This window comes from Xenopus laevis, chromosome 1S (genome assembly GCF_017654675.1).
Source record: "Xenopus laevis strain J_2021 chromosome 1S, Xenopus_laevis_v10.1, whole genome shotgun sequence".
Taxonomy (NCBI): Eukaryota; Metazoa; Chordata; class Amphibia; order Anura; family Pipidae; genus Xenopus; species Xenopus laevis.
In genome coordinates, this window is record NC_054372.1 from 17487496 (window position 1) to 17506185 (window position 18690).

The 18690-nt window shown below is 41.2% G+C and overlaps 1 protein-coding gene across 1 annotated transcript in view; it reads right to left on the reverse strand.

Annotated features, from left to right (window-relative positions):
- LOC108706541 (solute carrier family 2, facilitated glucose transporter member 9-like) overlaps positions 1-17479 on the reverse strand; it is a 43466-nt gene extending 25987 nt beyond the window's left edge. The window contains exons 1-4 of the mRNA XM_041579405.1: positions 16870-17479; positions 4338-4397; positions 1514-1612; positions 122-282 (exon numbers count right to left, since the gene is read on the reverse strand). Coding sequence (XP_041435339.1) covers positions 122-282; positions 1514-1612; positions 4338-4397; positions 16870-16914 — 365 coding nt within the window. The 5' untranslated portion in view covers positions 16915-17479. The remainder of the gene's footprint in view (positions 1-121; positions 283-1513; positions 1613-4337; positions 4398-16869) is intronic.
- Between the last annotated feature and the right edge of the window lie 1211 nt (positions 17480-18690).

Consider the following 18690-nt stretch of genomic DNA (forward strand, 5'->3'; position numbering starts at 1 on the left):
ATGGACTTACAACTGGAAATCCCAATGGCTCCTTTGTTTAAGCTTTATCCATTCTAAACTACACATGAAACCAAAATCATTATAAGTTGATTACACCATGGAGCCTTAAAGCGATACTCACCTTCCTAGAAAGTCTACCATTGGAATAACAATCAGCGCTCCTACAAGGCCACCAATTGCAAAGATGGAGACTGTGACAGACCACATGATAGAGACGGTGCCTTTGCTAACGGCGTAATTGTATCGTGTTGACCAGCTCTGATTATAAAGCTTGCGTATATACTAAAGAAGAGAGATAGTAGAATAAATAGTTTCCCTACAAACAAATGGGTTACAGTGCATTCCTTGTATTATTCTGTAAAGTAAATTAAATGGATTGCTAGCTGGTTGCTATGACATTCTGGACATGGGGAAAAACAGTGACAATTCCGATTAAAGAGCTTATATAGTTTTTGCATATTGTTTTAATAATGAGATCTACTTTTTATATATTTCTTGCACTAAACAGGCCAAATCCTACAGTATATTGCTACTTATATCTGCTTTCTGTTCTTACAAACACAATCAAAACAAATCAGCAGTACACTGGGAAACCTCCATATAGTGGGCCCACTCCTTATTTCACAGTTTAACAAAGGCAGCTACTGGGAGAAGGGAGCAGTTTGTTTATACAGAGGGCTTATCTGTAGAAATAAGTCAAATCAACTGGCTTTCTCAATTCAGAATTCAATTCAATTCAGAATTGAGAAAGCCAGTTGGATGACTGGTGAAACATCTTCACACAGCAAGTCCAGTTGATTGGACTTATTTCTACAGATAAACCATGACCTGGATGAATGAGAATCTTCACAAACATACAGAGGGCTTCTCGTTTGGATTGCTGATAGTATACTTGGAAAAAAGGGGTGGAGAAAATAATAGGAATAAGGAATATATATATATATATATATATTGATCCCACAAAGTAGGTCCGCACTCTCGGGACTTAAATTGAAATCAAAATGTTTTATTAACTAAATGACTACCGCTTCGGCCTCGCCAAAAAAATTTTGGACACTGCACCCAGGCAAGGTTGAACCGTTTGACGAGAGTGCCGGCTCCTCCATTGACTATATATATATATATATATATATATATATATATATATATAATGGGTACACAGTGAGAGCGGCATATTCCAAATTGAAAATTTAAACCTATTGTTTATCCATTTGGAAGTTGGAATTTGACAGGGGTTGTCAAGTGAAAAGTAATGTTTTAATGGAAATAAAAATATCCAATTTTCTAATCGTGTAATTTAACAAATGTACATTTACATCACATTACACATTTGTAGTGATTTTTAAAAGTAACCACATTTAAAAGCAGTATTGGTCTGGCCTTCCTGTACTGCTGGTTCTGTATCCTGAAACAATGTAGCAGACGTCAACCTCGCTTCTTCTCATGCATGTTAATCGGCTGGCTTCTGTTACAATGTTTCAAACGTAAGAAATATTTCCTACTCATTACTTACAGATGATGGTGCATTCACTACAGATAGATTGTATCCGTACAGAAAAGAAGATCCAAGGGCCCCGACTACTGCAGCCACAATGAGCTGCCATGAGAATCCCTAAAAAAAAAAAAGAAACTGTTGTCAGTTGCTCTCAAATTAAAGGAACAGTAACACCAAAAGCTTAAAGCGTTTTAAAGTAATTCACATATAATATACTGTTAGCATGCATTGTAAAAGCTGTGTGTTTGCTTCATAAAGTCTACTGTAATATAAACTGTTGTAAGTGGCGTAACTAGAGTGTGCCGGGCCCATCGCACTCCTCCGCATCCTCCCGCCCACTTCCCGCCTCTGCCCACTCTCCATCTGACCCGCCCACTCCCTGCCCAGTGCTTGCTTGTGCTCTGCTTCCCAGCCGCAGGTAAGAGAGTGGCTTGGGGAAAGGGGAGGGGTTCTTGTTAGATAAAAGAAACAGACCCAGCAGTCCGGGACCCCCTTTTCCCAGGGCCCCCTGGGTCTGCATCTTCTATAGTTAGACTGCTGTGTAGCCATGGGGGCAGCCATTCAAGCTGAAAAAAGGGGAAAAAGCCACAGGTCACATAACAGATCATTCCTGTCCAATACAATGGTGTTTTATCTGTTAACCTGTGGCTTTCCTTTTTTTTTCCAGCTTGAATGGCTGCCCCCATTGCTACACAGCAGCTTGTTTATATAAACTATAGTAGTACTTATCTGTTATCTACTGTGTAACCTGTGCTTGAATGGCTGTCCCCATGGCTACACAGCAGCTTGTTTATATAAACTATAGTAGTACTTATCTGTTATCTGTGTGTCCTGTGCTTGAATGGCTGCCCCCATAGCTACACAGCAGCTCGTTTATATAAACTATAGTAGTACTTATCTGCTATCTACTGTGTATAATGTGCTTGAATGACTGCCCCCATGCTACACAGCAGCTTGTTTATATAAACTATAGTAGTACTTATCTGTTATCTACTGTGTATCCTGTGCTTGAATGGCCGCCCCCATGGCTACACAGCAGCTTGTTTATATAAACTATAGTAGTACTTATCTGTTATCTACTGTGTATCCTGTGCTTGAATGGCTGCCCCCATGGCTACACAACAGCTTGTTTATTTAAACTATAGATACAAGACAAAAAAAGACCGCTCCAGCTCTCCGCTCTTCCCTTGGCCCAGGTGCTCAGTCAACAGTGTCCCCACTGTAAATACATCAAAAACTCCACAGGCAGACGGCACTTCTGGATGTAGTTTATTGGGATAACTTCTGTAAATGGCCTGACGCATTTTGGGAATGTATCCCTTAATCATAGGCCTATGATTAATGGATACATTCTCGAAATGGGTTAGGCCGTTTACAGCAGTTATCCCAATAAACTACATCTAGAAGTGCCGTCTGCCTGTGGAGTTTTTTTTAATATATAAACTATAGTAGTACTTATCTGTTATCTACTGTGTACCCTGTGCTTGAATGGCTGCCCCATTGGCTACATATCAGCTTGTTTATATAAACTATAGTAGTACTTATCTGTTATCTACTGTGTATCCTGTGCTTTAATGGCTGCCCCCATGGCTACACAGCAGCTTGTTTATATAAACTATAGTAGTACTTATCTGTTATCTACTGTGTATCCTGTGCTTGAATGGCTGCCCCCATGGCTACAATTCAGCTTGTTTATATAAACTATAGTAGTACTTATCTGTTATCTACTGTGTATCCTGTGCTCGAATGGCTGCCCCCAAGGCTACACAACAGCTTGTTTATATAAACTATAGTAGTACTTATCTGTTATCTACTGTGTATCCTGTGCTCAAATGGCTGCCCCCATGGCTACACAACAGCTTGTTTATATAAACTATAGTAGTGTTTCTGAAGCAAACACACCAGTTGTACCTGTGCAGAACTAAAAGTACATTATATTTTAATGACTTTGATACACTTTCAGATTTTGGTGTTACTGTTCCTTTAAAGGCGTAGTTTCGCATTAAAATTAACTTTTAGTATGATATAGAAGATAATAGATAATTTGAGATTATCTAATGGAAGTTTAAAGCATCTGGACTTGTTGTGCATGACCTGGATAAAACCTTCCTAGACATCAAATTACCTTACTATCAGCTATTGGTTATTAGGGAGGGACTGCCATAAATTGAGGTATGTAGGCATTGCTGCCAAAATTACACAAACCTGATATTCTAGAATAGGAAACTGGAAACAGTGCTGGTTGTCTTCATTTAAAGGTTATAGCCCCTACTAATATGGATTTCCATATTGGCTGTAGTAAGTGAAGAGCCTGCCATTTACCTTTGTGTTGGCACCATTGGACTCTACACCAGACTCGGTGTAAAAGTGATGTTGTATGTGGGGCATTTGCACTGCAGCTTCTTGTTGATGGAGGTCATACAAAAATGAGCTGCAAAGAGTAGTGGGTGTTTCTGAATCCATTTATCATTGCATTATGGTTTATAATTATTTGCTGCCACTACTTCTACTGATCCCGGTGCCACATTACCACATGCTTCTGTCAATGTCACAGCTCTCAGAGCCATGCCACCAGGACAGCTGCTGTGGCTAGTAATGGCCGCAATACTCAGGAAACTCATTCCTTAGCTCCCAGAAGCCCTTGCAAATGAAATAATGCTTAGTTACCCTTATGTATAATGCTTAGTTACCCTTCCTTTGCAGGAACACAACATCCAATTCACTCATTTTCACCAGACAGTTGATAATACGGGCGATCATATCTCTTAGGCACTTCACAATTTAGAGTGTCTTATATCCTTTACTCAACTATCGTTGTTATTTTTGAAAAATCTCCACTTACCTTATTGCTAATTCTTCCTGTTTCATGGTCAAGGTGTTCCATACTACAATGTTCTTTTTGCTATAATAAAACAAGGACATTGAGAGCTACATAAGTTGAGAAGGGTCTGGTTCACGGTTACATGCTTTCTTGTTAAAAGTAAATGAGAGCAGTAGCTCCATTTGCCGATTATTATTATACCCGGCTTAGTAAATGGAACCATGAGCAGAAATAATACCTGCGGGACTGTGTGATTATCCTCATGGGATTGAAAATACTTTGGAGCAGGCACTCAAATGAAGGCAGTTAATCACCAGGTAGTTGAAGCAAAGTAAAGCAGTTTAATGTTGTGTTACAAACACCTTATTTCCGTCGCAACCGATTTAATGCCTGCGTTTTTTCGCAGCATGTCGGATTACGCAGAAATAGTCTGTGAAGTCCTACCCTAAAAGAAAGGTTAGTTATGTCACTTCTATCTTCAAGGTACAAAATGCTAATATTTCAGGGATTATTTCCTTTCATACAACAGTAATTGTTTGGAAATCACCTGCAGGGGAGGTGCCAAATGAGGGCTGTGATTGGCTATTTGGAAGCCTGTATGTGGACTGGCAGCCTACAGGAGGCTCTGCTGTGCAGTACACCTGATTTTTATGGAACTAAACTTGCCTCCAAGCCAGAAATTCAAAAATAAGAACCTGCTTTGAGGCCACTCAAAGTAACATCCAAGGGGTTGGTAAACAACATTTTGCTCAAGGGGCACTGGTTGGGGACCACTAATATCAAAATTTTGACATACTAAGGCAGTGATCCCCAACCAGTAGCTCGTGAGCAACATGTTGCTCTCCAAACCCTTGGATGTTGCTCTCAGGGTCCTGAAAACAGGTGATTATTTTTGAAATCAAAGCTTGAAAGCAAGTTTTAATTGAATAAAAACTAAGTATAGTGCCAAGCAGAACCAAATAGCCAAACACAGCCCTTACTTCGCACCCCAAGGGACTTTTTCATGTTTGTGTTGCTCACCAACTTTTTTTATATTTGAATGTGGCTCACAGGTAAAAATGGTTGGGGACTCCTGTACTAAGGGAACAGAGTGTTCCCTCAGTAACTGACATGTTGTGTTTATATATCATTATATCAGTAAGGCTGCCCAATCTGGATAACCCAATGTGTGCTTTTAGTTAAACTTGAGGGCATACTGGTATTTGAAAATTATGTCTATTTATTATGTATTTATTATTACCCACTACTGCTAATCACAATTAATAAAGAAGGGTTAAAGGAGAAGGAAACCTAGTCGGCGCAAAAACCCTCCCCCCTCCCGTGTGTTGCCCACCCTCCCTCCTCCCCCCTGGCCTACCCGTCCCGCTGGGCAAATGCCCCTAACTTGTTACTTACCCTTCTGCACAGGTCCAGTCTACGGAGTTCACCGATGCCATCTTCTTCCAATCGATCTTCTTCCTGCTTTGGCGCATGCGCAGTAGGAGCATTTCGCTGGTACGGATCTACTGCGCATGCGCCAAAAGTCACGAAGTAAAAACGGAAAACTTTGTGACTTTTGGTGCATGTGCAGTAGATCCGTAATGGCGAAATGCTCCTACTGCGCATGCGCCAAAACGCCGGTCAAAGCAGGAAGAAGATCGCGTGGAAGAAGATGGCGTCGGTGAACTCCATGGACTGGACATGCGCAGAAAGGTAAGTAACAAGTTAGGGGCATTTGCCCAGCGGGACGGGTAGGCCAGGGGGAGGAGGGAGGGGAAGCAACACACGGGAGGGGGGAGGGTTTTTGCGCCGACTGGGTTTCCTTCTCCTTTAAGAATGAAAAATAATATATTCATCTACTTTCAATCTTTTTGGAGTTTTAAAAAAAAAAAAAAAAAAACAGCATCGTCTTTGCAAAGCCCCAAGGTTCTTTATAATTTAGTGGTTGAAATGAAAGACAGACTTTAAAATAAAAATATTCGTTTTCAGACTTACAAGAAATAAAACCCCTAATTCGTTTGAAGGAAGTTTTATCTGAAGTTACAATGAAAAATCTGTCAATAAAAGTATCAAGAAAATCTGCCCAGCGTTTCATGTGCTAAAATGTAATTAAATGATAGGAAACACATGAGGAACGCCACACGCATAACATATATAATGATAATAAAGGCTGGCTCACAAGACCTTGCAACAACATATTACATTAACATCCAACAAAGGTAAATGCTTCTGGCTATAATTACATTTTCAGAAACGAAAGAAGGAAGTTATACAGATCAACATTTTGTTGGAGGCAGTTCTGGGATGCAGGAGTGAAAACATTGCTGATATTGTGGGTAGGAATATACAGTATTTGAGCCTTCCAAACAAATACACTCAAATTATTAGAAAAGAGGCTACAGTGGCAATAAATGATATTACCTCAGGCAAAAATTGGCATTTTGTGGCCGAACTCTACTCCATAGGGAAAATACACTTAAGGGCGAATTCTTGCCTGAGTAAATTCGCTATCCACTACGCTTATTTACTAAAATGCATCTTTGCAGCCAAACGCTGGCAATGTTTTGCTAGCATTAATTTGTCAGTGCGAGCATTTTATAGCGAACTTTTGCTAACGTTTGTTTCTGCGTAGCGAATCTTCGTTAGTACACTTACGTTTAGGTCAGTTTGAATAGTGTGGGTACATATAGGTCATATACATATATATATGTCTTTATTAGAGATGTTGGTGCAAATGCTTGAAGTGGCCACTTATTATTACACATGTGACATGTCCAAGGAAGCAAAATAAAGACAAAAGAGACCCTCTAATGTCTTAGACACGAGCCCACCCTAAAACAAACGTGGCATGCCCCTCAAATGGTAAAGAAAAAAGTTAAAATAAAGTTTTTTAATAGCTACAACTTTTTAAAGATAATGAAAATATGAAAAAACACCAGGGTTTTTTAGAACTTTTATGACTTTTCGGCATACGGAAAATGATGTCACTGACATAAGATTGAGGAGGCTGTAGCTTCATCTCATCAGTTCGCCAGGTCTAGGTTGGCGAAGGAAACTCTGGCGAAAGAGGTAGCGTTCTGTAAAATTCGAACTTTAGTGAATTTGAGGAGTAACGATCATTCACCTGAGCGAAAATGCACCTGGCAAAAGGGTGCAAAACTGCGCTAGCAACTGTCTCATTCATTAGCGAATTGTCCTCTACATCTGCTGAATTTTTGCTAGCGACGGCCACTTCGCCCTGTAGTAAATCTGCCCCCTTGTGTCTGCATTCACGTGCAGCTGCTCTTTCCAGTGCAGTTCAATGGAAATCAGTGGATCAGCTACAGTCTGAGAGCAGCGGGGCCAAAGCTTTAACAGAAATGTAAACCCTCAAAGCAATGGTGGTCATTTTATTGCTACTGCCTGCTGATACTGTTACGCAAAAACGAACAACTTGTGATGTTAGAGCTGACCGTCAGATGACTCTTCTCTGCTCACTAACATTCATTTCCTAAGCAGAGCAACATCAAGATACGTTTTAAAATAATATTCATTTTCAGATGTTGAGGGTTTATATTACCTGTCAATCTTTCATGGTCCCATACTCACTATGAATTAAGGCACGCCTTAAGGGTAAGGTCACATGGGTAGATTTAGTCGCCTGGCGACTAATCGCCTCTTCTTCTGGAGCGACAATCTCTCAGATCTGCCTTCTCCTACCTTGCTGCTAGCTATAATGAAAAATCGCCAGCGCAATGGTACTCGCGGTGCTTCGATTTCCGAAGTCGCCCGAAGTTGCCTCACGAGGAAATTTCGGGCGACTTCAGAAAACAAAGTGCCGCAAGTGCCATCCCACTGACGATTTCTTATTATAGCCGGCGGGAAGGCAGGGGAAAGCAATTCGGGGAGATTGTTGCCCAGAAGAAGAGGCGATTGGTCGCCAGGGGACTAAATCTCCCTGAATCTCCCCGTGTGCCCTTACCCTAATAAACAGTAACATTATCTCTTTACACTGGCTCCATGTACTTTTGGCCGCTTTTATCTTTTTTTTCGGTGGAAGAGGGACTTTAACCTGCAGAAATCAAGGTTTTCAACTTTATTTTAACTAATCCGCACACAACTTCACCTCTGACACAGGAGTAAAAATAATGACTCTTGTTATCCGTTATTCCTTGTCTTTTAATCCTGTTAGGTTTGTATAAATTATTTTTTGTTTTGTTTAAAAATATAACTGCCTGCTAATTTATGGTCGGCATTTAACTAGTTTTAGAGAGGAACAAAAATGCCAAGATACTGGTATTAACACCTGAACGGCTTGTGTCCTTTTTCATAAGGGAGTGGGAATTTAGGCTTGGGTGAATTTGATCCATTTGGTTTCGACAAAAATTCGCCGCCGGCAAAATTTTGCTGACACCCATTTAAGTCTATGGGCATGACGCACAGCGATTTTTTTTCTATGGGCGTCATTTCCGTGGCCCATCCCTAAGTGGGATGTATCTAGCACATACTTCAATAGAAAAGGCACAGAAGCACAAGAGGTAAGGTATAGACAAAACCATAAATGCATTAATGAGTTCCCTGTATTATTGTTGGAGTTCTGCATCAGGTTGGATACCCGCAAAACTCTTGGGTTCAGGCTGGAAATCCCTGATTCTGTGACCATGTGACCATTTCAGCAGGTATCCTGACTGGGTACTCAGGTAGATTGCAAGACGTCATCCCCCACATCCCTCAATTAAAAGATATTTTTTCCCCCTGACCTGGTTAATCTGCCTCATCACTCACAGTCTATTGTGATATCACTTCCAGGTTTGCACGTCCTGGGTCAGGTTAGTTAACACCTTGTAGCAGTGGCGTAAATAGTTGTTACTGGGCCCCATAGCAAATTCAATTTAGGGCCCCAAAATATTTATAAGTTGGCCTATTTTACCAAGATATATTAAAATTGCTAATTAATTAGGGTCTCACTGGGCCCCCTACACTCCTGGGCCCCCCTGAAACCTCAGGGTCTGCTTCCTCTATAGTTACGCCCCTGCCTTGTAGGTAGGGTCAAACAATGAGCATAGCCAGCCAGCGAGTACAGGCCAAATAGTGGGTCAGTGGGCATGGGTTTACCAAACTGGATCCACTCAGGACTCTGATTCAAGCATCTCAGGGGCTCATTTTTTTACAGTGTGAAGTGCTATAATGGACACATAATTGATCGTGCCAATGTGCCCATCCAGCCTGCTCTGATGATTTACATGCCAACTGGATGCAAGGGAATTATCAGCTCTCCTGACAGCAACTCTATAGCCCTTTCACGTCTTCCACTGCCGAAACTGACTTGCCCCAAGCAAACTGGACACTAATTCCACGCATTTACACAAGTGAAACCATCCACACAGAAAAAAAAAGTGCTGCGATTTACAATTAACCAAAAGAGACACTAATTTGAGGTTGTATTGCTGTATTACTTGTATTGCTGTATTATACTTGAGTTCTGGGGAAAGACACTGCATTGTGGTTTAAAAAAGCCTGGCATATCCGCCCACATTGTGCACCTGGCACTGCATTGGCACACCTCCCAACATTTTGGAAATAAAAAGAGGGACAAAAAGATTTGCCACGCGGAGACATTTTTTGAATACACCCATTTTTGCGGCCCCTAATTACCATGTCCATTTTATAAAATGTGGCAGGTTATGAAACGTTTGAACACATTTCTGTGGTTTTTATGTGTTATTACAGTTTTGCTTATGAAGGTGAATTACCCTTTAAGCTGCAAGTCCCAGTTTCCCCAAGAAACCTGCTTATCTTAAATTCTTACAATTGTTTCTTTGCTTATCTTAAATTATTACAAATGTGCACCTGCCACGTATTCTGGGCTCTCTGAAAAAAAGCCAATTAAGAAACTTTTTTTTTTTTTTTCTGGCTGTTCAGTGCAGGAGATCAAAGAGAAAGGGGCAGATTAACTAAAGGGTGAAGTGACTAACACTGGGGACGATTCACCAGCATTACCGTTTTTAGGCACTTCGCCGATTTACTAACGGGCGCAGGCGTAACTTCTCTAGCAAAAGATTCGCACTCTATCGCATGGACCTTACTCCGCATATTCACTAAGATGCAGATTTTACTGAAGTTACCTCTTTCACCAAACTTGACTTCACCAGCTCAGACCAGATGAAGTGCATTGGAGTGGATAGGACTTCTTCAATCTTTTAGTGAAAAAAGTTTCTAAGTCCCAAAAAACACTGGCGTCTTTTCCTTTTTTCAGAGAGATAGGCTGCAAAAGTCCTTAAAATTTTTTATTGGGTAACCGGGTTCCCCCATACATTTTCTAACATATGGAACATTAACTATACAGTGGGCTCATGTGTAGGGCAATATAACAACTTTATTGTCTTTATTAAGGTTCCCTGGACTTGTGTTATGTAATGTATTTGCTGCAACATATACGTCCATTCAACTTTATAATTTCCCATCGTATGCAAATTAGCCTGAGCGAAGACCACTAATGAAGTTGCGCTAGGCATATTTGAACGCTAGTGCATCTTCGCTTTGATTACCGACGTAATGCTAGTGAAAATTGGCCAGCGTTTGACGCCCTGGACGCAACTTCGCATTTTAGTAAATTAGCGTTGTACTAGAGAATTTACACCTGGCGAAGTGTTGTGCTGGCTGCGAAGCCGTCGCTGGCTAATTTTCACCACTTAGTAAATTTACCCCAAAGTCGGGACATTTCAGTAACAAACAGGGGACTGCGGGTTGAGCTGTCAAAATCGGGAATGTCCCACGAAAAAAGTATGCATTGGTAAATGTGCCGTACAGGGAATAAAATAAACATCTTACTCTCAAAGTCCCTGGGGCCCAAACCAGAGAAAGATGTTGCTCTGAAAGGCCAAGACAACCAATCAAATAACTTAATGCTATGCTACAAATATATTTGGAATAACGTAACACATGCAATGGGGGTCAGGTAACCCACAGCAAACAATGAGTTATTCCTTTTGCAAAGTGCAGAGCAAATAAATTCTACTTGCTGCCTAGATGTACAGGGTACAATAATTTAGGGGTCGATTTATCAAAGGTCGAGGTGAATTTTCAAATCAAAAAAAAAAAAACGAATTTCGAGCTATTTTTGTGTACCTCAACTAGGGAATAGTCCAAAATCGATTAGAAAAATTTTTTAAAATTTGAATATCGAAATTTATCATGTACTGTCTGTTTTAAAATTCGACTTTGACAATTCGCCATCTAAAACCTGTCGAATTGCTATTTTAGCCTATGGGGGACCTCCTAGAACCTATCTGGAAACAATTGGTGGACTTTGAAAAATCAAAGTTTTTTTGGGGAAAAACTTCTAATCAAATTCGTTCAAATGCGCTATTCCTTCGATTCTTACAATTCGAATTCGGCTGAATAAGGACCTATTTGATCTAAAACGGACCTATTCGACCCCAAAAAAAACTTAGACTTAATTTCGGTTGGTCTTTTTGGATTTCAACGTTTTTTCAATTCAAAATTCGACCCTTGATAAATATGCCCCTTAATGTATATGCCTTCACAGTGTTCTTTGGAATTTGATTAAAAATAGTAACATTTGAGCTATTCAGTTTGTTTGTGATAAAACTGTACTGTAATAACAGAGAGAGAGATACATTTATACACACATAAGGGTTTTACATTTTTAGTAACAGACCATTCAAAAAGTGACACATTTTCTTGCACAGAATAAACAGAGCTGTAAATATGCACAGGACTAGTTAAAGCAAGATGATTGCACAGTAACCACTGCAAGGTAAGTACATGGATAAATAAGGATAAGGATAGGTGCGGCCTCTTCAGGCAATGCTCTGCAATGACACCGAGTCAATACATTAGTGGCAGTAACTAAATTAAATCCAATTATTTGGATTAAAGCCACTACCTTATTATATAATTTTCTGGTTATAAGGCCTATAGATCTTGGGCTCTATTAAGAATACAATTTTCAACAAAAGTTTAAATTCTAAATATAGCAAATATTTACTTGGAATATTATTTTTGAACATTATACTGTATTTTCTCATGTTGTATGCTGGCACAAAATGAGCAGGGAAAGAGAGGCTTCATCTAAAATGATCTAATGCTGCTCTCTGCTGGCCACCAGTACCTAAAAACAAAGATGTTTTGTTTTTTTTTGCATTTCAGCAGCATTAAACCCTGATAGGACTATAACATTTTTGGCTAAAGTTCAATCAGTGATCTTTGTATGACGCAGGGAAGTAAAAAAAGGATTTAGTACCAGGGATATTCCCAGTCTGCTTTTGGTGAGGCTTGCGCTTTGATTGGTGGATCCACTACAGAAAAGTACGGTGCAGCTTCCTAAATATCATATAGGTATAGGATCCCTTGTATAGGATCTGCAAACCTGTAACCTACCACGTTAATTGAAATTCATATTTTAAAAAATGATTTACTTTTTTGTCTGTAATGATAAAACCGCACCTTGTACTCGATCCTATCTGATATATAAATAATCCTTGGAGGCAAAACAATGAAATTGGTTTATTTAAATTATTTTTTATCAGACTTAAAGGTGGCCATAGACGTAACAATTATGATCTTTCCTGGAAAAGATCTTTCCAAAAAAAGATCGTTGTTTCAATACACGCGTATACAGTGGCCGATGTTTGGGTGCCTTTCAAAATTTTCCACCTTACAGAGCATTGTGGATAACAGGTCTACTAACTAACTGTGCAGTTGTGTGATATTGTAATTAGGGATGCACTGAATCCAGGATTCAGTTCGGGATTTGGGCAAGATTTGGCCTTTTTCAGCAGGATTCGGATAAGGCTGAATCCTTGTGCCTGGCCGAACCAAATCCGAAGTTGCATATGGAAATTAGAGGCGGGAAGGGATGTAAATTTTTGGGAGTAAAGAAGATTTTTTTCCCTTCCTGTCCCTAATTTGCATATTCAAATTAGGATTTGGATTCAGTTCGGTATTCATTCGAATCTTTCATGAAGGATTTGGGGATTCGGCCAAATCCCAAATAGTGGATTCAGTGCATCCCTAGTTGTAATACTGAAACAAGGAATAGGAGTCCAACCTGAAGCTATAGCAATTCATCCCTGTACCACTGGCAGATTTATGCTGTGCACACAGTCACATGTATCGCCCATGCAAGAAACTTAAAGGAAAGTGTCAATTGTCAGTGGGGTAGTTGAATCGGTGCCAGCCAATTGCGCACACGCAAGCAGATTTTGTGTTTGTTCAAACATATGATTGCCATTACAGCTGTATCGGTATCGGAACTACTAGGCTATGGTCAATACAGAGAAGACAGAAGATACAGAAGATGCATCCATGAGCTCCACTGCACTACTCTGCATAGATATGTAAGAATGATATTCAGAGACACTTTTTGGAATAATGTGCTATGCAGGGAGGAAGCAGGGTGTAAGACGCCCAGGAGATTGTCTAGGGTTCTTAACTCCCTGTGCGTCTCTCTCCGATTGCAGGGGCGGATCCGGCGTTAACGTCAGGTGACGCCAGCGTCACTTCATCTGCAATTTGGCACCTGCATCATGGCGCTGGGTGTCATGACGTCATCACTCTGCACAAATTTGAATATTGGCACCAAAACAGCCTTAAAAAGCCCATTCTCCATTTTGGAAGTGCCCAAGCTGGTTTCTGTTTTACTGTTCCTGCCGAAGCATTTGTATGTGATTCGAATTCCTGGTTTTGACTTCTGCTCGACCCTTGACTATGATTTCTGCCGCCTGCCTTGAACTCTTCGCCTGACTTTGACTACGTCTTATCTAATTCCCTGCCAGTACCTCGCTTATGGACTTGTTTCGCACTTCCTTGTTGGCTTCCCCAGCAGAAAGCCCGGGGGCCCCAAAAGGGCATCGTTGAACACCGGAACCCACAGGGTCCACCTGTGCCTCCAAAGGTACTATCACTGAACAGGGTTCTTGATAACGAGATTGTTACACGGGGAGAGGGGACTATCTAGGTTAGTGGATGGGGCTACTTGCGTATAGAGGAAGCAGACCTGGGAAACAGGGGGGCCTGGACTGTAGGGTCTGCTTCCTCTATAGCTAAATAAACAAACCCCTTCCTCCCAAGACTCTTACCGGCGAGGAAAGGGGACGCAAGTCAGGGCAGGACACGGGTGGAGTCAAGATGGATATGAAGTCGGGTGGGCGTAGGCGGGGTGGGACGTGGGTGGGGGGTGGTTTTTTTTGCTTATGAGGGGAGGTTTAGTTCACCTTTAAAGTTTTTTAAAGGGCATTTAAAGTCTAAAATAGAATAAAGCTAGAAATGCTGTATTTTTTATACTAAATATAAACATGAACTTACTGCACCACAAGCCTAATCAAACAAATAATTTATGCTTTCAAAGTTGGCTACAGGGGGTCACCATCTTGTAACTTTGTTAAACATCTTTGCAAGACTAAGACTGTGCACATGCTCAGTGTGGTCTGGGCTGCTTAGGGATCGTCATAAACAAAGCTGCTTGAGTTCTGCATGGCTGGGAAGTAAGGCGGGGGCTCCCCCTGCTGTTCATAAGTATGATTGTTTCCCTGCTCAGCAGTTAGGGACCATCTGACAATTCCCATCCACAGCAGTAAATGAAGGGAGAATTTCACTGCATACAGTCAGGTTTCTTATAAAAACGGTACACATTTTTTAATTAAAGTATATTGGAGATAGGTTTCTTTTTCATTAAAATGGGATTTTATTTTTTTACCTTTACATGCCCTTTAAGGGGTTGTTCACATTCCAAACACTTGTTTCAATTCAATTGTATTCAGATTATTCCCCAGAAATAAAGACTTTTTTCAATTATTTTCCTTTTTTTTTTTTTTTACTGTTTTTTCAAAGTTTGAAGTTTAATGTTCGTGTCTCTAGTGTCTCAGTCAGGCAGATCAGTGATCCGGGAGCATCTGAACTAATACAATTTGCTATATTTAGTTGATACAAATAGTTGATACATTTCTCAGCAGTATCTGTGGAATATTAGCAACTATTGTATCAATTTTAACAGCTGCCTGTAATGAAACTCAGGGATTCTGCTCAGCAGGGACAAAGATAACAAATGTATGAACTAAATGTATCAATTTGGAACAGTTAAAGAGTCGGCGACCCCCCTCCCCTTCCCAGAGCTGCTTTAGAAGGTGAAAATTAAATTTACATTTCAATATTAGAAAAATGGTCACACAGGCAATAGAAAGAAATTGGAAAAAGGTATTTATTTCTGGTGAACTATCTGAAATCAACTGAACTAACAAAAACAACCCCTTTAAAGAACCAATATTCAATCAATTCAATTCAAGAATCCAATATTCAGTAGGAGATTTGTTAGGCATCCCCCAGTTAATATAGTGGGAAACCTTTGCCCCAGGGTTGACAAAAAACTCACTGGTGGGAATAAGGGACAGAGATATAGAGAGACTCCACTGGTGGGAATAGAGGTCAGGGATATGGAGAGACTCCACTGGTGGGAATAGAGGTCAGGGATATAGAGAGACTCCACTGGTGGGAATAGAGGTCAGGGATATGGAGAGACTCCACTGGTGGGAATTGAGGTCAGGGATATAGAGAGACTCCACTGGTGGGAATAGAGGTCAGGGATATAGAGAGACTCCACTGGTGGGAACAGAGGTCAGGGATATAGAGAGACTCCATTGGTGGGGATAGAGGTCAGGGATATAGAGAGACTCCACTGGAGGGAATAGAGGTCAGGGATATAGAGAGACTCCACTGGTGGGAATAGAGGTCAGGGATATAGAGACTCCACTGGTGGGAATAGAGGTCAGGGATATAGAGAGACTCCACTGGTGGGAACAGAGGGCAGGGATATAGAGAGACTCCACTGGTGGGAATAGAGGTCAGGGATATAGAGAGACTCCACTGGTGGGAATAGAGGTCAGGGATATAGAGAGACTCCACTGGTGGGAATAGAGGTCAGGGATATAGAGAGACTCCACTGGTGGGAATAGAGGTCAGGGATATAGAGAGACTCCACTGGTGGGAATAGAGGTCAGGGATATAGAGACTCCACTGGTGGGAATAGAGGTCAGGGATATAGAGACTCCACTGGTGGGAATAGAGGTCAGGGATATAGAGAGACTCCACTGGTGGGAATAGAGGTCAGGGATATAGAGAGACTCCACTGGTGGGAATAGAGGTCAGGGATATAGAGAGACTCCACTGGTGGGAATAGAAGTCAGGGATATAGAGAGACTCCACTGGTGGGAATAGAAGTCAGGGATATAGAGAGACTCCACTGGTGGGAATAGAAGTCAGGGATATGGAGAGACTCCACTGGTGGGAACAGAGGTAAAATTACATTTTTGTGAGGAACCAAAATAATTTTCTGTGGGGCCCAGTTTGTTTATGGATAATAAAGCAGCAGCATGAGGATATGCCTATATCTGTATCTATATAACAACAGAGGGCTACACTTTCCTTGTAACTTGTATCACTTACAGCAGATCAGCCCTTCCCCACGCAGAGAGACAATACAGAGCAATAGAATTTACACACACACGGCTTTACTTCCTGAACTACTGAGAAGTACGGGGGAGGGATGCACTTTGGTGCCCATAGAAATAATGATTACCTGGTTCAGTTGCAGCAGCTCCCAGTCGCTCTCCTGCTCAGCCATGTCTAGTCTGTGTGTGTGGGAACTGTGGGCTGAACAGACGGGCCTCAGCCTGTGCCGCGCCCCTTCGGGTCTTTGTCCCCCCCTAGAGACAGCCGAGTGATTGACAGGAGACAGACAGGGATCTACTCGCAACTCTCATCCCGAACTGATCCATCCTGCCCAATGTCCCTGCGCCGCCGGCGAACTCTGCACCGCGCATGCGCACAAGCTTCCTTTACTATAGCGCGGCTTTGGCTGCTGAAGACTTTGGCGGGTTGTGTTGTAGTTCAGCTACAGGCAAAACTTTCTACTCGCCAAGAAGTAAGTGAGTCTTTTGTATTCCTTTTTAATTAAGGTCCTGGGCTGCTAATTAGCCGAGTTGCCGAACTTTCAACCATGTCCATAAGGTTTAATTTACTGGTGGGACTCTGCCCCTGAGTATTTGTGCATGCCCTTCTGTTTGTGTAGAACCAAGTACAGCTATGGGATCCAATATCCACAAACCCATAATCCAGAAAGTTTATTAAACCTTATTGCAGGGAATTTATCCTATTGGGCTTTATTTAATGTTAAAGTGATTTTGTAGTAGACATAAATGGGTTGGTCCTCTTTAAAGGACAAGGAAAGTTAAACTAAAGAAGTAGCTAGAAATTTTGTACATTATGTTTTGGGCTTCTGTACCAGCCTAAGCCAATCACAGCCCTTTAGCAGTAAAGATCGGTGTCTCCAAAGATGCCCCAGTAGCTCCCCATCTTCTTTTCTGCTGATTCACTGCACATGCTCTGTGCTGCTGTCACTTACTGAGCTTAGGGAGCCACTCACAATATACAGTACACATAGAATAGAAATGTCACAATATAAGGCTGATTAGTAATTAATACAGATAATTCCTACATGGCAGCACAGAAACCAGTGCAATTAGCATCAGAATTTAATAATCAGCAAACCTGTAGCATCATCTTATATTACAGCCAGGGAAGCTCATTTTCTGCTGGATAATTAGTGACGAGCCCTAAGCTTAGCTTCTCAACAGCCAATCAGAGCCCACTGAGCATGTGAGTGTCACAGACACTTTCCAAGATGGTGACCCCCTGTGACAAGTTTGAAGTCCTGGATCATTGCTGCTATTGACAAGCTCAAACTTTAGGCTGGTGTAATAAGTTCAGAATATAAAACATATGTTTAGCCACATTCATTTTTAGAGTTTAGTTCTCATTTAAAATAACTTTTAGTATGAAGTAGAGAATGATATTCTGAGGCAATTTGCCAATTACTTGTTTTTTTTAGTTATTTTCAGCAGCTCTCCAGTTTGCAGTTTCAGCAGTCTGGTGGTTATGGTACAAATTACGCTAGCAACCATGCACTGTTATGGATAAGATACTGGGATATAAATAGGAGAGGCTCTGAATAGAAAGATGACTAATATAAAATGGCAACCAAAAACTTGTAGTCTTACAGAGCATTTGGTTTTTAGATGGGGTCAGGGACAGGCCAGTGTCAGATTGGTCCACCAGGATACCAGGAAAACTCCCGGTGGGCCCAGGTATCAGTGGTCCCTCATGTTGCTAAACATTTGGCTTATTTCATGGCCATTCCCTATTTCTATGAGAACAAAGAGGCTAAATAGATTATAGTATGTAAAGAAAAGAGACTAGGAGAATAGAGGTTGAGGGAGGAGAGGAAGAATAATAGTACTGAGAGTGGGCCCCTGGTCTAAGGTTTTTGGGTGGGTTCCCTGGTGTCCCAGTCCAACACTGAGTGACCCCCAGTTAAAATCTGAAAAGAGTCAGAAGGCGT